Raw genomic sequence first — 19,417 nt, forward strand, 5'->3', positions numbered from 1 at the left:
TACAATGGCCTCTAAGTGTTTAAGTAAAAGGAAAAGTCTCACATCTTATTTGAAATCAAAAGCTAAAAATGATTAAGTTTAGTAAAGAAGGCAAGTCGAAAGCTGAGACAGAAATCTATGCCTCTTGCACCAGTTAGCCAAGTTGTCGATGCAAAAGAAAAGTTTTTGAAGGAAATTAAAAGTGCTACTAAAAGTGTGTGTTTTTTTTTTTTAACCAGTGAACACACAAATGATAAGAAAGTGAAACAACAGCCTTATTGCTGATATGCAGAAAGTTTGATTGAGTGGTCTGGATAGAAGATCAAACCAAAGAGAACATTCCCTTAAGCCAAAGCCTAATCTACAGCAAGGCCTTAATTCTCCTCAATTATATGAAAGCCGAGAGAGGTGAGGAGATGCAGAAGTATGAAGCCAGCAGAGTTAGCTCACCATGTTTAAGAAGCCGTCTCTATAACATAAAAGTGCAAGGTGAAACAGCAAGTGCTGATGGAGAAGCTATAGCAAGTTATTCAGAAGATCTAGCTAAGGTCATTGATGATTTTGAATACAACAGATTTTCAATAAAGACAAAACAGCTTTCTACTGGAAGAAGATGCCATCTAGGACTTTTGTAGGTAGGGAAGAAGTCAATGCCTGGCTTCAAAGCTTCAAAGGACAAGGTGACTCTTACTGGGGGCTAATGCAGCTGGTGACTTTAAGTTGAAGCCAATGATCATTTACCATTCCCCAAATCCTAGGGCCCTTCAGAGTTATGCTAAATCTGCTGCCTGTGCTCTAGAATGGAACAACAAAGCCTGGATGATAGCACATCTCTTTATGGCATGGTTTACTGTATATTTAAGGCCACTGTTGAGACCTACTACACAGAAGAAAATAAAAAAAGATTCCTTTCAAAATATTACTGCTCATTGACAATGCACCTGGTCATCTAAGGGCTCTAATGAAGATGTACAAGGAGATTAATGTTTTCTTCATGCTTATGAACACAACATTCATTTTGGAGCCCATGGATCAAGGAGTCATTTTAATTTTCAAATCTTATTATTTAAGAAACACATTTCATAAGGCTATAGCTGCCATGGATAGTGATTCCTTTGATGGATCTGGGCAAAGTAAATTGAAAGTCTTCTGGAAAAGATTTGTTACTCTAGATGCCATTAAGAACATTTGTGATTCACAGGAAGAGGTCAAAATATCAATATTAACAGGAGTTTGGAAGAAGTTGATACCACTCTCATGAATAACTTTGAGGGGTTCAAGACCTTGGGGGAGATTTGGTGGAAACAGCAAGAAAATTAGAATTAGAAGTGGAATCTGAAAATATGACTGAATTGCTGCAATCTGCTGATCAACTTGAACGGATGAGGAGCTGCTGCTTAGGGATAAGGAGAGTGGTTTCTTGTGATGGAGTCTGCTGCTAGTGAAGAAGATGTGGTGAATGTTGTTGAAATGACAACAAAGGATTTTTATTCATTTATATTTAAGGATTTTTATTCATTTATATTTAAATAAATTTAAAATTAATGATTTAATAATTAATTGTATTTCACTTTATTGTGCTTTTAACATAATTATTAAGTTTTATTCACTTTGTTGTGTTTTTAAAATAATTATTAAATTTTAAATAATAAACATTTACTATTTAAAAAATAATAGAGTCTCCCTCTGTCGCCCAGTCTGGAGTGCAGTGGCGTAATCACAGCTCACTTTAGCCTCAACCTCCAGGGCTCAACCGAGCCTGCTAACCTCAGCCTCCCAAGTAGCTGGGACCATAGGTGTGAGTTACCACATCTGTCTAATCAAACTCCTGGCCTCAAGTGATCCTCCGGCCTCAGCCTCTCAAAGTTTTGGAAACAAAAAAATTCCTGAGACTCGTTTTATCACAGTGTTCTGTAACTGAACCATAGTATCTCCAAGGTGTGCCTGTATTTATTGAGCGCAATCAAGGCTGTCTGAACTTCCTTAATTCTTTTTTTAAGGAGAAACCTGAATAATTAAAAATAGACCCAAGAGACTGATTGTGAATATGACTCATATCTACTAAGTTGCAAAACATTTACCAATCAAAATCCCCTATATACTTCCCTATAGACTTATACTATGGTCACAGATGCCACAGTACTATATATCTGGTATATATTTTACAGTTTTCAAGGAAAATTTTCTATCTGAAAATGCGTTGAATACCAAAAGTTCAAAAGTTAAACTCTAAAAGGATTTTTCAAATTCTTTAAGGAATTCGGTAAAAAATATTGCACTTTACCTTTGTGAAGATGGCCAGGGGCATGCCATACTGATCCTCTTCCAAACCTGAAATGAGCCCTGGTATCAGGACTACCTGTCCCGTATTAGCTTGAGGTTGTACAGTAATTGGAAGACTTTCTGAGGGGACAGAGTCCTTTGGAAACAAATTTGTCTGGTCTGATCCCAGCTGTTCCCTTTCTTTCAAGTTGGGGTCCTCTAAGACACTAGGATCCAAAGTTTCCCAGTCACTTTCTGAAGAATCTGGAGATGGGCGAGATGGAGGTTTCAAATATTGATTGTTATCATTGTGTTCCTGCCCTTTGCTGCTGTCTTCCACTTGGAACAAAGATTCTTCAGTCTTCATGGCAGCATCTTCTCCATGGTTTCCTGCCATGACTTTCCTGACAGTTCCCAAGTTGGTATGTGAAACATCAGAAGTGGATGCAGAATTAAAATCATCTGCACATGGGTTACTTTCCTGAAGTCCACCATCTTCAGACATACTCTTCCGGGGTCTATACTGAGAACAGTCACTGAGACCATGTTCAATCATGCCTAAAATATGCAATATTAAAGAACAGCTTGGCTTATAATAATATGGAAGAACCTAAGAGCTATATATTTTATTAGTAGACTCTCCTATAAAATTTAATAAGCTATGCTTTTACACATTTTAATTAAAAACAAAAAGAACAGAAAGAAACCCAGACAAAAGAGAGAAACCTATTTCCAAAAAGCAAATGTCATATTAAAATAGAAAGGATAACCCTAATGAATTTATCTTTGAAACGTTATTTCTAAAAGTTTAGGTTCCAGTACAAGTTAAACAAAAGAAAGAGTAGATACTGCTGTTTTCTTACCTGGAAAAAGGGATAACACAGTCATCAGTGCACCCACCAATTTATTCACTGGAGAAATATAAAAAAGAACCTGGAATGGAGTCAATCAAAATCAAATTAGAAAACCCATGAAGCCATCCATAATAACAAATAAAAGAGAGGGAAAAATTATTTATATAAGAGTAATAGCTGGCTGGGTGCAGTGGCTCATGCCTGTAATCCCAGCACTTTGGGAGGCTGGGGTGGGTGGATCACAAGGTCAGGAGATGGAGACCATCCTGGCTAACAGGGTGAAACCCCATCTCTACTAAAATACAAAAACTTAGCCGGGGAGGTGGTGCACGCCTGTGGTCCCAGCTAGTTGGGAGGCTGGGGCAGGAGAATCACTTAAACCCAGAAGGCAGAGTTGCAGTGAGCCGAGATCACGCCACTGCACTCCAGCCTGGCTAGACAGTGAGACTCTGTCTTATAAAAATAAAAATAAAAAATAAAAAAATAACAGCTGCCAGGCGTGGTAGCTGGCTCATACCCGTAATCCCAGCTCTTTGGGAGGCCAAGGCGGGCAGATGACAAGGTCAGGAGATTGAGACCAGCCTGACCAACATGCTGAAACCCTGCCTCTACTAAAAATACAAAAATTAGCCAGGCATGGTAGTGCGCACCTGTAATCTCAGCTACTCAGGAGGCTGAGGCAGGAGAATTGCTTGAACCCGGGAGGTGGAGGTTACAGTGAGCCGAGATCGCACCACTGCACTCTAGCCTGGGTGACAGAGCTATACCCTGTCTCAAAAAATAAAAAGGAATTCAAAGTGTTCTGTGGCTGGATGGTGATGATGGCTGCATAACATGAATGTACTTAATACCACTGAATTGTATACCTTAAAATGGTTACAATGATAAATTGTATGTTACATATATTTTGTTACAATTTTAGAAATTAAATAAAAATTTTTGAAACAACACACTAGTATGTTGGGTTAATTTTAAAAAAAAAAACTATCTTTTTTTCTGTTTGAAGGAATACTCATTCATTCATTCATTTATTTATTTTGAGATGGAGTCTCGCTCTGTCACCCAGGCTAGAGTGCAGTGGTGCGATCTTGGCTCACTGCAACCTCTGCCTCCCGGGTTCAAGCAATTCTCCTGCCTCAGCCTCCCGAGTAGCTGGGACTACAGGCATCTGCCACCATGCCTGGCTAATTTTTGTATTTTTAGCAGAGATGGGGTTTCACCATGTTGGCCAGGATGTTCTCAAACTCCTGACCTCAAGTGATCTGCCCACCTTAGTCTCCCAAAGTGCTGAGATTACAGGCGTGAGCCACCATGCCCAGCCTGAAGGAATATATATTTCTTACAGAAAAATAGGATACAGAAAAAAATTTCCTTTAAAAAAATAACCTATGTTCTTGCCAAACTAGGCTGATACCTTTACTTCCAGTCCCTTTTCAATTAATATATATTCATTTATAAAATTGGGATCATGGGCTTGATATGTTGTAGACAAACTTTTCTCACTTAACATGCCATGAAAATCTTTAAAACAATAAAAACATCTTAGTATCTTTTTTATTGTCTGAAATTATATACAACATACAAGATAAACTAATAGTTATTCACTTATAATTTATTATTCTGTGACAGACTCTCTTAGAGCTTTGTGTCCAGTTCAGATTAATTTTGGAAAACAGATCTCTAAAAGGAGAATTACTCGGTCAAAGGAATATTTTTAAGGTAGTGAACTAAAGTGGATATTGTGCATGGTCGACTCCCCAATATTCTTTCCACCCCTACTCCTCTAGGCACAGTAATACGGTATATAAAACTGGCCCAGATCCAAGGATGGCTCCTGATTAGTCTAAACCAAAGGCTGGTGAACTTTTTATATAGTTCACCCTTATACCTATAAAAGGTCAGATAAATATTTTTGCTTGGTGGGCCATATGGTCTGTCACAACTACTCAACTCTGCCACCACAGTGTGAAAGCAGCCATAAACAGCAAGTAAATAAATGGGTCTGATTTCCAATAAAATTTTATGTATAACAATAGCTGGTAGGTCAGATTTGGCCTTGGGACTAAGCCAATCATGGCAAACCCATCCTTTTGTATTAGGGAGTGGTCAGGAACCCAAGTTTAAGCCAATCAGGGCAAGCATGTATTTGGCCACAGGAGTAGCCACATGTGTGGCCTGTAATAGGCCCAAACAAATTGAAGGAAAGAATTATTATTTTTTTAATTGTTATTTTTTGAGACAGTGGCTGTATTCCCAGGCTGGAGTGCAGTGGCACGATCTCAGCTCCCTGTAATCTCCACCTCCCAGGCTCAAGCCATCCTCCTAACTCAGCCTCCCAAGTAGCTGGGACTACAGGCACATGCCACCACACCCAGCTAAGTTTTGTATATTTTGTAGAGATGGGGTTTCTTTCACCATGTATACCAGGCTGGTCTCAAACTCCTGAGCACAAGTGATCCTCCTGCTTCAGCCTCCCAAAGTACTAGCATTACAGGTGTGAGCCACTGTGCCCAGTCAAAAATTCTTATTAGATTGTTTAGGAGGAGGTATTATTTCTGCCGGCAGTTATGATTGAGGAAGCAAATAACCCAATTACTGTCGGCAGTTCCCTATACTACCAGGGAAACTAGGCTCTGGAAGAAGCTAGCACTGTGTACTGTAGAGCAAAGAGATGGAAAAAAACCTAGGCACTTAATTACACTATGGAGCCACTGAGTCACACAACCCTGAAATCTAAAGTGAGCCAACAACACGTCCTTTTTATTTAAAGTCAGTTTAAAATTGAGTTTTCTGTTACCTCCAGAAAAGCTGCATGAATTTATATTTCTTTTTTTTTTTTTGAGTCGGAGTCTCGCTCTGTAGCCCAGGCTGGAGTGCAGTGGCCGGATCTCAGCTCACTGCAAGCTCCGCCTCCCGGGTTCACGCCATTCTCCTACCTCAGCCTCCCGAGTAGCTGGGACTACAGGCGCCCGCCACCTCGCCCGGCTAGTTTTTTTTTGTATTTTTTAGTAGAGACGGGGTTTCACCGTGTTAGCCAGGATGGCCTCGATCTCCTGACATCGTGATCCACCTGTCTCGGCCTCCCAAAGTGCTGGGATTACGGGCTTGAGCCACCGCGCCCAGCCCCGAATTTATATTTCTATGGCAGAGAACAAGAAAATGTGCTTCAGCTCACCACAATGATAGGCAAAAAGTATCTTAATACTTTATCATTAGTTTCAATTTTATGAAATAATGTAAAAAAAAAAGTCAATAAAAGTTAAATACTGCATCTTTCCTTTCATCCCTTAGGATCATACCTTTTTTTCAAGAAGAATTAGCTTAAATAGGATTAAGACCTGCAAAAGGGGAAAAAAAAAATGTTGTATTGAAATGAGAAACTGAAGTCTGTAATTCATCTTTTCCCCTCCTAAAACATAACCATAATCATTAATACTAAATACAGCACTTTAAAAAGTACATGAAAAATTATGAACTTATACTGAGAAGTGAAACATTACCTGTGTACTCTTAAATGTGAGAATCACTTAAATCTCTAACTGAAATGATTTTTTCTTGAAGGGGTGGTACCATCTTTGATTGAAGTATCTGTAAGCTCTTTAAAGGGGACCCTGCTCTTTAAATAAATAATTTACTTCTGGATGTCCAGAGTGTTCACAAAGCAGGTGCTCAGTAAATGTTTGTTAAACGGATAATCTGTGTTTATATCCTAGTCAACATCTGCTTTAATAATAAACATCAGAAGGTATAGGGATGTATATGTTTTACTGAAAAATGCTCCATTCTCAGGGCAACATATAAAATATTCTGCAAGATCAAACCATGTTTCTTTCCACTCTAATCTCATGATAGATGAAATTGCAAAAACAATAGAAAAAATTACCCTATCCTGCAAAGAAGTAAACAGTATTTGTGCTCTTTTAAATTTCTATAATACAAGGACTACCAATACTTTTAATTTTGTATAGTTATAAGGCCAAGCACATCTTAGAAGAACTAAAGCATGGTATGCCACAATCTGCATTCAATTTAGCACACTGAATTTGGCAGTTAAATGTGCACACTAAGAACAGTGTTGGCCATTTTAGTACTGTACATCATAAATTTATTTAAATAAGGTACTATACCTTGTGTCGAAAATGAAGGACAAGATCTCGAGGTGACAGACCTACAATGTTAATAAAAAAGCTAAACTGTGGCTACAATGTAATGTTTTTACTGAAGAAACGTTATTTTCCCCTTAACGGAAAGAAAGATTAAAAACAAAGGCAGGAATATGCAAATATTCAAATATTTATGTAATGTTTGATTAGGTACACATATACTCATATACAGTGCTGTTCAGTACAACTTTCTGCAAGGATGAAAATATTTTAAACCTGTCTTGTCCAATACAGTAATCACATGCGGCTACTGAGCAATTGAAATGTGGCATGAGTAACTGAGACAAACTGACTTAAGTTTTATTAAAATTTTATTAATTTTAATCTAAATATAGACAGCTATAGGTGGCTAGTAGCTACTGTTTTGGACAGTGCAGGTCTAACACATTTCCCCATTCTACAAACATAAACTATACAAGTTTAGAAATGATATAGCTTATATTATAGTGGCAATCAATGATTAAACAAGGTTTTTGGTCATGGCACTTCATACGCTGTTATTTCTGAAACAGTCTTTTCTATCATCTGCCTGAAACAACACAGTACAAGAGAAAATAATTTAGAGAAAATATGTTCTCAGAATAGGACCTCATATTATGCAGAACAATAGTTTGCATTACACAGAGGATTGCAATCGTAAACTGCAGTTGGCAACTGCATGCTGAAATTGGAATTGAGTGAGCATAAACCACTATGTGATTAAAAAGTTTTAATCACAAAATGGATATTTATTGAGTTGCCCATTGAATACCTTGGCTACCAATGGATATTCTGGGTTGTCAAGATAGTATAAATTAAACACAAATCCCTAACCCGAAGAATCTTAGAACAGGAAAGAGCTGAGCATCTTTTTGCTTCATCTGTTACGACAGGGAATTAAGCTGGTCAGCATTAATGCAAGGAAAAGAAAAAACAATAAAAAACTTCCATTACTATCCTACAAGGTAGAAATTCCAGCCTGGGCACCATAGGGACACCTTGTCTCTACAAAACAAAACAAAACAAAACCCAAAACAAACAAAAAAATGACTAGCTGGGAGTGGTGGCATGCACCTGTGGTCCCAGCTACTCAGGAGGCTGTGGCAGGAGAATTGCTTGAGCCCAGGAGGTCAAGGCTGCAGTAAGCCATGATCACACCACTGCACTCCAGCCTGGGTGAGAAAATGCTGTCCATTTTCATTGATAATTGAGGTAGTTTGTCTCAAAAAAAAAAAAAAAAAAAAAAACGCAGAAATTTACCTTGATTTACCTTGTACATTAACAGTTGTAAATCTGGTATGTTCTAATACTCTTCTCAGCATAAACACTGGCTAAGAAGATACTTAAGGAAGAAACAGCATCAAATGTTGAAGAATTTAGATCCCATATAGAGATGTAATTCTAATGAAAGTTTTACATGCAACTCACTTTGCTAAACAAATAGAAATGAAGGAATCTCTTTTAACTTGTAAGTCAGTTAACTTACCAAGATATACTTGGGATCCTTCTAATGAAGCACCTCCCAAAGAACTATTCATATGTTCATAAAGTTCCTATAAAATATAGATTGAACTTAGCACATTTTACTATCATTTTAGATCTGAATTAGAAATATATTGATCAGAAAAAATAGTTGGTTTCTTAATTGAGGCAGTTTGTTCTGCTAGGCGCTAAATTTAAAAACAAGCCTCTCTGCAACCTTGCCAGTTCTCATTTCTTCTCTTCTGGATATGAGCAGTATCAGAAGAGATGTGGGCAGTGAGTATGAAAAACTACTCAGGGTATTCCTTTCTCCCTCTACATTTTAAAGCATGTCTCATTCACATAGTGGTATGAATTCCTAGTGTAAATTCCCTCTGCCCCTTGCTAAGTCCCTAGCTGTCCTATGCCCACCAGAATCCATGAGAGATCCATATTCTTTACATGAATGGTGGCATTGAGGAAAACATGCTATCCATTTTCGATAAAATAATCATGTGGTTTTTCTGGTCTATGTATTGGGAGCTAGGAACCAGAAACCTGATATATAAAAATACTGTGCAGTTTATTAGTAAGATAAGCAAATTTATAGAAGCAATGCCATAGCAAAAGGGCTATTATCCACTAAGAGAAACATTACTGTTACTTATAGTTATTTGTAGTCATTATTTTCCCCCCCAAAAAAAAAAAAAGTTTGGTTAAATTTAGTATTTGGGCAGATTCCTAGTCTTTCAGTGTTTTGATGCAAATGTGTTTTCACATTAGAATGTCTTTCTTAAGGTAATAATTATCCTTCACAGTATTAATGACAATATTTACTTGATTCATGAGCATATCTTCAGCCAAACACTATAGAGGGGTATAAAGTTACCTTTAGAATGGAAATTTGGGAAAAATCCTTCTCTTCAAAATATGCATGTGTAATGAGTTGAAGTTTTGCTTGAAGTAAACCATACAAAGGCTTAAAGGAAAACAGAGAAATTACCATTGATTGATAATAATTGGTTGATAACAGTAAAATTGGTTGATAATAGTAAAAGAAACAGAACCCCACAACTTTTTAATTTGAAGAGAACAGGGAGAAAAAAGTTAGTAACTATCAACTTTAGTGCGTATTATTCATAGTTGAAAGCTGTGAAGTCATCTGTTCTTTGGCTGCAAGTGAAAAGTACCTGAAACACAGTACAGTGCTTAAGAGTGTGGGCTCAGACTTGCTGGGCCTGGTTCCATCACTCAGCTCTGGGGAATCTAACCTCTCCACCTCTGCTTGCTGATGTGAACATGGGCATATGAAAACAGTACCTCTTACTTGACTGTTTTAAGGATTAAATACCAGGTAAAAGCACTTGGTAAGAAGTATCTGACACACAGAAGAAATCCAAACATTAGCTATTACAGCATCCAAACATTAGCTATTACTATTATATGATTTAAAACATATTCTAATTCTGCACACTGTTTTGCTAGCCTGTAGTGACATTTATTCATCCTTATAACAGTCTGTTTTTAAATCTTTTTGAACATTCATGATTATGTAATTTCCCTTTTTTGTCCTCTGTGGAGGCTCACTCCTCTGGGAGTGGTGGCATGCACCTGTGGTCCCAGCTACTCAGGAGGCTGTGGCAGAAGACAAACAACTAGTTTGTGTCCTTTATCATAATATTGTTTTATACATTTGAGCAAAGTTATCCCTTAATCCTTATTTCTCTATTTAGGATCTTCTTCTACCATTTTCATCTTTTTATTTGTAATGTTCTTTTCTAGATGTTTTCTCATTTCTATGTCCATTTCAGGATGCAATGACCAATGATGTATATATACTCTAATTAATTAAAAACAAGTAATACTGGAAGAGTCTCTTTTCCAGTATCCCTGTTAATATATCATGATTCCCATCAAAGTATAAAATCATTTTATTTTTATACATAGACTTCAATACATAGACCAGAAAAACCACAACCAGACCTTTGAGTAAGCTACCCTCTTCCCATCTCTTGTGTCTGCTTTAAAAGCAGAGACAGATAAAACTTGATTTTTTTGCCCCAATTTTATCACTTAGTAGTTACATGTCTGTGAGAGTTACACATTTTTTCTCTGAGATATGCCTTTATTTATAAAGTGAGAATAGTAACTATGTCTCAATGTTGTTATAAGGATGGAAATGACAATTACATATAACAAGTGTCTGGTACAGAATTAATGCCTGATATATAGGCACTCAATAAATGGCATCTTTTATTATTGTAATCGTCCTTTGAAGAATGATTACTCAGGAAGTCTCTTAACATGTTGCACTTCCTTTAATATCTGGTACTCTTATTCTTCGGTCATCTGGTCCAGTATAAAAAAGCTATTCACTCATGTATATTTTTTCAGGCTACTCTTCTCAAAGCTGTGTACAGGAATCAGATGAATAATTGATCAATTTTCTGACACTGGGGTCTTTTATAACAGCCATTCCTTTTCTTTTCTCTGGTTTTTTTGAGACAGAGTTTCCCTCTGTCACCCACGCTGGAGTGCAGTGGCTGATCTCTGCTCACTGCAACCTCCGCCTCCTGGGTTCAAGCGATTCTCCTGCATCAGCCTCCTGAGTAGCTGAGATTACAGGGGCATGCCATCATGACTGGCTAATTTTTTTTTTTGTATTTTTAATAGAGACGGGGTTTCAGCATGTTGGTCAGGCTGGTCTCGAACTCCTGATCTCATGATCCGCCCACCTCGGCCTCCCAAAGTGCTGGTATTATAGGTGTGAGCCACCACACCTGGCCACAGCCATTCCTTTTCTAGGAGACTATTGTTGCCTTATATGTAAATTACTTCTTGGAAGAAATATTCTTATCCTCCAAATTTTATTTTGGATAAAATAAGATTTTGGCTGGGCACAATGGCTCACGCCTATAATCCCAGCACTTTGGAAGGCTGAGGCAGGTGGGTTGCTTGAGCTCAGGAGTTTGAGACCAGCCTAGGCAAAACAGTAAAACCTCGTCTCTACCAAAAATATAAAAATATTAGCCAGGCATGGTAGTGCATGCCTGTGGTCCCAGCCACTCAGGAGGCTGAGGTGGGAGGATTGCTTGAGCCTGGGAGGCAGAGGTTGCAGTAAGCCAAGGTCATGCCACTGCACTCCAGCCTGGGCAACAGAGTGAAAGACTGTCTCCAAAAAAAAAAAAAAAGATTTTGGACAAAACCAAAATGGATAAATGAAATATATCAGCTACCTCATTTTGTTTACGTGTCAACTTACTTTCCAATAGCTATAAGATCTCCTTTCTCTTACCCAGTCTTGGGTAGAGGTGTAAATGAAAACTGTTGAAAGGGAAAGAGAATGAGGAGATGCTAGGGCATAAATAATTTTAATATGTCATTTAAATCTCTTCTTATTCTAATAGTGCCTTATCCTTAAAGAAAGATCTGCCACGAAAGTTTAACATAATGAATGAGTTACTTGGTCTCTTACCAGCTTGCTTAGAACACAGACACTTTTCTGAACAGTCTCTCTGGTGATATCTGCTTGCCTTACTTTCAGTGCCTATTATAAACAAAGAGCAATTTATCAGAATATTTGATAGCAATATTTCAAAAATTATTTTTCAATATAAAAATAGCAATTATATGTAAGAAATTTCTTACATTCAGTTAAACTTAAAAAGTTATTAAGACTCTCAGGAAATACTGAACAAATAAATGTCAGTTTGGCCCTATGTGCCAGAATCTATGGGAGGCACTGGGAATATAATAGTGAAGGGACAATCCCGAATCTTAAGGAATTTATAATCTGATGGAGAATACTTTATGTATAAGTCACCAGGCCCAAATCAACCATTCAATGCAAATCAATCACTGTTGATTCTGGTTATAAATGGTCAGTCCTTTCAGAGACCATTGTTTCTGGTGAGAAGGGGCTAGTTCAAGAGACAACAAAAGGCCAGGAGCAATGGCTCATGCCTGTAATCTCAGCATTTTGGGAGGCTAAGGTGGGTGGGTCACCTGAGGCCAGGAGTTCGAGACCAGCCTGGCCAACATGGTGAAACCCCATCTCTACTAAAAATACAGAAATCAGTCAGGTGTGGTGGCACAAGCCTGTAGTCCCAGCTACTTGGAAAGCCGAGGCAGGAGAATCGCTTGAACCCGGGAGACAGAGGTTGCAGTGAGCTGAAATTGTGCTACTGCACTACAGCCTGGGCGACAGAGTGAGACTCTGTCTAAAAAAAAAAAAAAGGAAAAAGAGATGACAAAAACAGACAGCTTGTTCTCCAGAGATGGAAGAACTGTCAGTAATTTTGTTAAGTTAGTTGTGCCATGTTGCCTGGAAACTTGTATTGGCACCCAGCACCAAACACAAGCACATAACTTATTTCTCAGTGATTGTGAGGATGACTATATGAGATTTCTACAGTCCTCTACTAGTAGAGAGCAAATCTTGATTTGATTAACCTCAGGCAAGGCTGCAAGGGAAGAAAGACTTCCTCCTCTAGTGTACTGCCTGACACCTTCTTGGATCTGTCCTGAGGACCAAGGGGCCCTCATGTTTTCAACTGATGACTGATGAACAGGCTTTAAATTAGCTGTGGAGTTGAATCCTTCCTCCTGATTGGATTCATCCACTGTCTCATCTTCATTAAAAAGGAGTAAAGTCTTTCTTCCAGGCTCAAGGTCCCTCCAATAACTGGTTTATCTGTCTGCTTCTATTGTCTATTATCTATTGAGAAGGATAGCAATCACTGGAAAAATGGACAACTCTAATGTACTCCTGAGTGGGTCAGAACCAGGGAGTGTGGAGACAGGCAGTATTTAAAGGCTATGCAGAACACGAGGGCTGTTAAAACAGCACTGAGGGATAAGACCCACTTGGGAGAAATAATTTTACTAGTGCTTACATGACATATGGGTAATAAAAGGTATTAAAAGGAGCAAATTTCCAAGAACAGGCAGCAGCTCAATTCATCTCACATGTAAATATGTAAAGGTAATAGTGTTAACAGTGAAATAGCAAAAGAACATAACTAACTGCATTTTTTAGGCAGCGTTTCCTTGTTCCTGCACATAGAAAAGGATAATTTTAGAGTACCAATATGCAAAAATTGCAATCATGCATGTTTTAAAACCAACTCTGGGATTTAAAAGGTATGTAAACAACTAACTATGTTTTGTTAAAGACTTACAGGAGCATTGTGGCCTGACCAATGATAAAGAAGTATCCAACCTCCTTGGACCCTTGCTGGTACCCAGATGTCTGTGTGTCACCTCATGACACCAACTTCCTCTTCTTCCCCATATCCCTCTCCCATAAAAATCCTCCAGACAGACTGAAAAATTTAAGATGCTACTTTAGAATGCTAGCTCACCATCTAGCTGGCTTTCCAAATAAATCTGCTTTTCCTCCCAGCAACTCTCTTCTCTCCTGTTTTTTGAGCGGCGTGCAGCCAAACCTGGGTTCGATTACAATAGTATATGAAAACATCAACTGCTCAAAGCTGTCAGTTGAACTCTTACTCTCAGGTTTCTTTTATCTTTTTTTAAAAAATTTATTACTTATTATTTTTTTGAGATGGAGTCTCGCTCTGCTGCCAGGCTGGAGTGCGGTGGCGCCATCTCAGCTCACTGCAGCCTCCGCCCTCCTGGGTTCAAACAATTCTTCTGCCTCAGCCTTCCAAGTAGCTGGGACTACGGGTGTGCGCCGCCATGCCCAGCTAATTTTTTTGTATTCTTAGTAGAGATAGGGTTTCACCATGTTAGCCAGGATGGTCTTGATCTCCTGACTTCGTGATCCACCCGCCTTGGCCTCCCAAAGTGCTGGGATTACAGGTGTAAGCCACCAGGCCCAGCCTCTTTTATCTTTATTTTCTCAGCTTCGTTGAGGTATAACTGACAAAAATTGTACACATTTAAGGTGTATGCTATTATTTGACATAATATCTTTAGCTTTAGATTCCGTTATTCATGATATAACACGGATGTTCTAGGTTCCAGGCCCTGTGCTTAGAGGGTTATTTCATGGTAGTTACCTACTTTGGGTATCCTGGAATTTACACCTGTAGTTTACATTTAAGTGGGTCAGAGGAAAAACAGACACACAGTCTATGAGTCTAGCTGATGGGTACACAGGTACTCAGTGTGCTATGTTTTCAATTTATCTGCATGGTTGAAATTTCCATCATAACAAGTTATGCATGTTTGAAATTTCCATCATAACAAGTTAGAAAAAGATTTACTAATTGTTCACCCGAGGAAGCTTTTAAAACTTTTAATTGTCCAGGCTCAAATCCCAGAGATTCTAATTCAGTCACTAGGAGGAAAGGCTAGGTACAGATATTTACACACACACACACACACAAGTCTCTAGGTAATTCTGATTAAAAATCATTGTTTTAGAGCAGTGGTTGTGAATCTTGACTACGTAGAAAATCACCTGGGGAGCTTTTAAAACATTCCCACCTGCCATGTCTAGATCATTAAATCAGAATCTTTTGGGGTGGGGGAAGACCCACTTATCCTAGCTTTTAAAGCTCTCCAGGTGATTGCAATGTGCAGCTGAGAATGAGAACCACTCACTACTTTAGAGTATTATTGACCTTTTGAAAGAGCTTTTTACTCATTAAGATTATCCCCACCACAAAAAAACAGTGCTACACATAAGCAAATCATGAAAGGTGGGGCCACCATCTTGGCTTATTTGAATTTATTAATTAGAGCTATTATAGTAAGTCAGGCATTAAGCTAGCAGGTACTTAAGAATAATCAAGGCTGGGCACAGTGGCTCAGCCTGTAGAGGCTGAGGAGGGCAGATCACTTGAACTCAGGGGTTCGAGACCAACCTGGGCATCGTGGCGAAACCCTGTCTCCATAAAAAACACAAAAATTAGCTGGGCATGGTGGCACAAACCTGTATCCCAGCTACTTGGGAATCTGAGCTGGGAGGAGGGCTTGAGCTTGGGGTCAAGGCTGCAGTGAGCCAAGATTGTGCCACTGCACTCCAGCCTAGGCAACAGAGTGAGACTCTTCCTGAGAAAAAAAAAAAAAAGAGAAAAGAAAAAAAAAGAAATCTTAGAGATAATTAAGACAACTTATGAGTAGTTGGGAGCCCCTCTAAGCATGTCCCACTACTTCTGAAATGCTGCTTAAAAAAAGGCAAGACACAGTGGTGCACACCTGTAGTCCCAGCTACTCAGCAGGCTGAGGCAGGAGGATCCCTAGAGCCTACGAGTTTAAAACCAGCCTGGGCAAAATAGCAAGGTCCTGTCTTTAAAAAAATAAAAAAAACTAAAAAACACACAAGCATTACCACTCAATTTTTCTAAGTTATATGCCAAACACTAGAAACAGAAAATTCAAAGACATCTTGAAATGTAAGTACAGTATTTAAAAGACAAATGGATAATTTATGTATCACTATCTAAAAACAATGTACAAAATATTATGATACAAATATAAGCATAGCCACCAATGTCAACTTAATAAAATGTTTCTGTGAATAAACTGGTACTAGTGAAAAAACAGCTACCAATTATATTCAAAAATCTAAAACAACATTACAGGCACCACTGAAAAATAAAGACTGTGTTTCTCTAAGTGTCCAACATCTAAGAAAGGACTTTGGAGTTGTTTTTCATTATTAACTATCATACCTTGGCTTCAATTTGTCGATAGCAAGAGATACCAAATACTGTGGCTCCATTTCCATTTCTGGGTGGCAAGTGAAAAAACACCGTATCTAAGAGATACATAGAAAAATGTAAATAGTGAGGTGAATTACCCTTATTAATAAGTAGTAAAATCTGAAGCTATCATAATGCAGTCATTAACACAAAAATGACAAAACAAGGAATCCAAATCATACTTATTTGTAGCACCACAACCAGTGGTTTCCTAGAATTTTTCTCATTGCCTTATGGTAAATACTCATCACAAAAAGCCCAAGAGGCTGAATTATAACAGGTCAAACTGAGACTACAATTACAGAAAATACTTAATCTTTAGGGAATCGTTCTAGATTAAAAGAAAGTAGACAGTCATAAAAGCCAATAGCAACACATGAACCTGGAATGAATACAAGAAATCTGGGGGACAACTGAGAAAATTTGAACATAGATTGGATGTTAGATAGTATTATGAAATTACTGTTAAATCTCTTAGCTGTGATAATGGTACTGGAAGTTACACTGGGGAATGATCTCATTCTCAGATCTTAAGTATTTAAAGTGTCACTGCCTTTCAGATAGTACAGACAAAATTATATACATACACAAATACAAAGAAAATCTGTAGAAAATTTGCTATAATCTTAATTCACATGTTTGCAGCAGTCCTTTCACTGGGCATGGTGGCACCGCCAGGCATGGTGGCACAGCCAGGCATGGTGGCTCACATCTGTAACCACAGCTACTGGGAAGGCTGGGGTAGGAGAACTGCTTGAGCTCAGGAGTTTGAGACCAGCCTGGGCAACAGGGCAACAGTGAGACTCCATCTCCAAAAAAAAAAAAAAAAAAAAAAACCAGAAAGAAAAGCAACAGCAACAATAACAACAAAAACATTTTTGTAGGGCATCAAATACCATAGTAAAATACAGTCCTTCATTAAGTCAGGCAAAATACTCATTTATAGGGTGGTAGGAGATTCGGTAAGAACTTCACAGCCCTGCTTTTTTTGAAGGTGTTAACATGCTCTGCATGCAAGCAAGCAACCTTGCAAGCAGAGTACTTGTGACAGCAGTGGTTCCAGAGGCGCAAAAACAATCTCAGCTGCTTCTAAGGTGGGCACTGGAGCAATAACCTACTACTGCAAGTATGCAGCTAGAGTCCCAAGCAACGTACAGCTGGCGCTGGCAAGCCCCCTGGTTTGCCTCTGAGAAGTATGACGTATAGATGTAGGAAGTGCTTCCAGTGGTGGCTGTCCTGCTCTGGCTAATCACTTGGCAGAGGCGTGGCCAAGGTTCACTAGCCGCAGTCAATGTAAGCCTGGCACTCCTTTAGAGGTGCTCTAGTGAATGACTAGTTATCTCCAAACAAGCATGTAAATATTTTATAAATAGTTCTAACAGGCTGAAGGCCTTTAATTTCTCAAAGTATTTAGAACCTAAGATATTTTGGCAAATTTTTTCAAAAATGTCACCTAACTGTTTCACTGTCTTGTGACATACCTTCCTGGTAGTTGTGTGCGCCATCTGGTAAGGCAAGGAAGGGCAAATACTTCCATTCTTCAGGTAAAGTGTGGCTGTCATGTCCATCTCCTGGAATCAGGGGCGGGTAAGAGAATTCAACCTAAAATAGCAAGGAATGTTAGCCAAAAGGTGGTTGATCAAAGGAAGCATTTTATTCTGATATGTAAAAATGCTTTTAAACCTTGAATGACAGAAGTCAGGATAAGCCACACTGTATAATGTCATTTGATATCATCAGCAAACCTATGGCACAGAAGAGGGGAAAAAAAAGCAGTAAAAGGAGGAAAAGTTTATAAGCTTTTCTCCACTTTCTGATTTAAGGGCTGTTAAACTTTAATGTGCATAAGGGGTAATGGGGTTGGTGACTGGACTGCAGATTGATATTTGGGGGCTGTCACCAAACAGATGGTAGTTGAAGCCATAGGGCCCTTAGGAAAACCAACGGCCTACTGAATTGAGTAGTAGAGGTCCAACAAAGGACCCCCAAATTTAGCCCAGAATCACTTTTAGAACCAATCCTTAATGTGGAAAAATAGGATGGCTCATCTTTCCACATTTCAATGAAATCAAGCTGCCACTTCAATCACAGGAGAGTCAACTGTAAAAGAGTTTTAAAAATGATTAAAAAAATTTTTTTTGTCCACTCAATTTAAAATTCGTGATTCTTTTTTTTTTTTTTTTTTGAGACAGTCTCGCTGTCAGCCAGGCTGGAGTGCAGTGGCATGATCTCAGCTCACTGCAACCTCCATCTCCCGGGCTCAAGCGATTCTCCTGCCTTAGCCTCCCAAGTAGCTGGGATTACAGGCGTGTGCCACCACACCCGACTAATTTTTTTGTATTTTCAGTAGAGACGGGGTTTCACCATGTTGGCCAGGCTGGTCTCGAACTCCTGACCTAAGGTAATCTGCCTGCCTCGGCCTCCCAAAGTGCTGGGATTACAGGCGTGAGGCACCGCATCCGGCCAATTCGTGATTATTTCTAAAGGTGATCCAATTCCAAATTTAAAATGTTTAAAGACACCAAAAAAATGGACTGTAAAAAGACTGCCTCCCACCCTTGGGAGGCAGCTACCCAGTCCCTGCTCCCATCTCCAGACGCAATCAATGTTTTTCATTTAGAAGAACTCTTCAAAAGTTTAGATTAAGGAGTAAAACTTTTCTTCCAGAGATCATTTAAAATCAACTGAAAAATTGGCTGGGCACAGTGGCTCACACCTGAATTCTCAACACTTTGGGAGGCTGAGGCGGGTGGATCACCTGAGGCCAGAAGTTTGAGACCAGCCTGGCCAACATGGTGAAATCCCGTCCCTACTAAAAACACAAAAATTAGCCAGGTGTGGTGGCGCACGCCTGTAATCCCAGCTACTCAGAAGGATGAGGCAGGAGAATCACTTGAACCCAGGAGGTGGAGGTTGCAGTGAGTGGAGATTGTGCCACTGCACTGCAGCCTAGGCAACAAGAGTGAGACTCTGACTCAAAAAAAATAAATAAAATAATTAACTGAAGGTGAGGCAAAAATAACCTCCGATTACATTTCTCTGTATC

General features: G+C 38.9%; 1 protein-coding gene across 7 annotated transcripts in view; it reads right to left on the minus strand.

Annotated features, from left to right (window-relative positions):
- The window catches only part of AVL9 (AVL9 cell migration associated), a 102,478-nt gene that overhangs the window by 26,669 nt on the left and 56,392 nt on the right, over window positions 1–19,417 (minus strand). For 5 of the 7 annotated variants that reach the window (XM_005549830.5, XM_015447540.4, XM_074035253.1 and 2 more), the window contains exons 2-10: window positions 17,853–17,973; window positions 16,342–16,427; window positions 12,174–12,245; window positions 9,588–9,677; window positions 8,724–8,790; window positions 7,223–7,263; window positions 6,395–6,433; window positions 3,105–3,174; window positions 2,264–2,799 (exon numbers count right to left, since the gene is read on the minus strand). In XM_005549830.5, coding sequence (XP_005549887.1) covers window positions 2,264–2,799; window positions 3,105–3,174; window positions 6,395–6,433; window positions 7,223–7,263; window positions 8,724–8,790; window positions 9,588–9,677; window positions 12,174–12,245; window positions 16,342–16,427; window positions 17,853–17,973 — 1,122 coding nt within the window. The remainder of the gene's footprint in view (window positions 1–2,263; window positions 2,800–3,104; window positions 3,175–6,394; window positions 6,434–7,222; window positions 7,264–8,723; window positions 8,791–9,587; window positions 9,678–12,173; window positions 12,246–16,341; window positions 16,428–17,852; window positions 17,974–19,417) is intronic. The other 2 variants (XM_074035252.1, XM_074035251.1) reach the window with 1 other exon arrangement.

The sequence above is a fragment of the Macaca fascicularis genome, chromosome 3 (genome assembly GCF_037993035.2).
Source record: "Macaca fascicularis isolate 582-1 chromosome 3, T2T-MFA8v1.1".
Classification (NCBI taxonomy): Eukaryota; Metazoa; Chordata; class Mammalia; order Primates; family Cercopithecidae; genus Macaca; species Macaca fascicularis.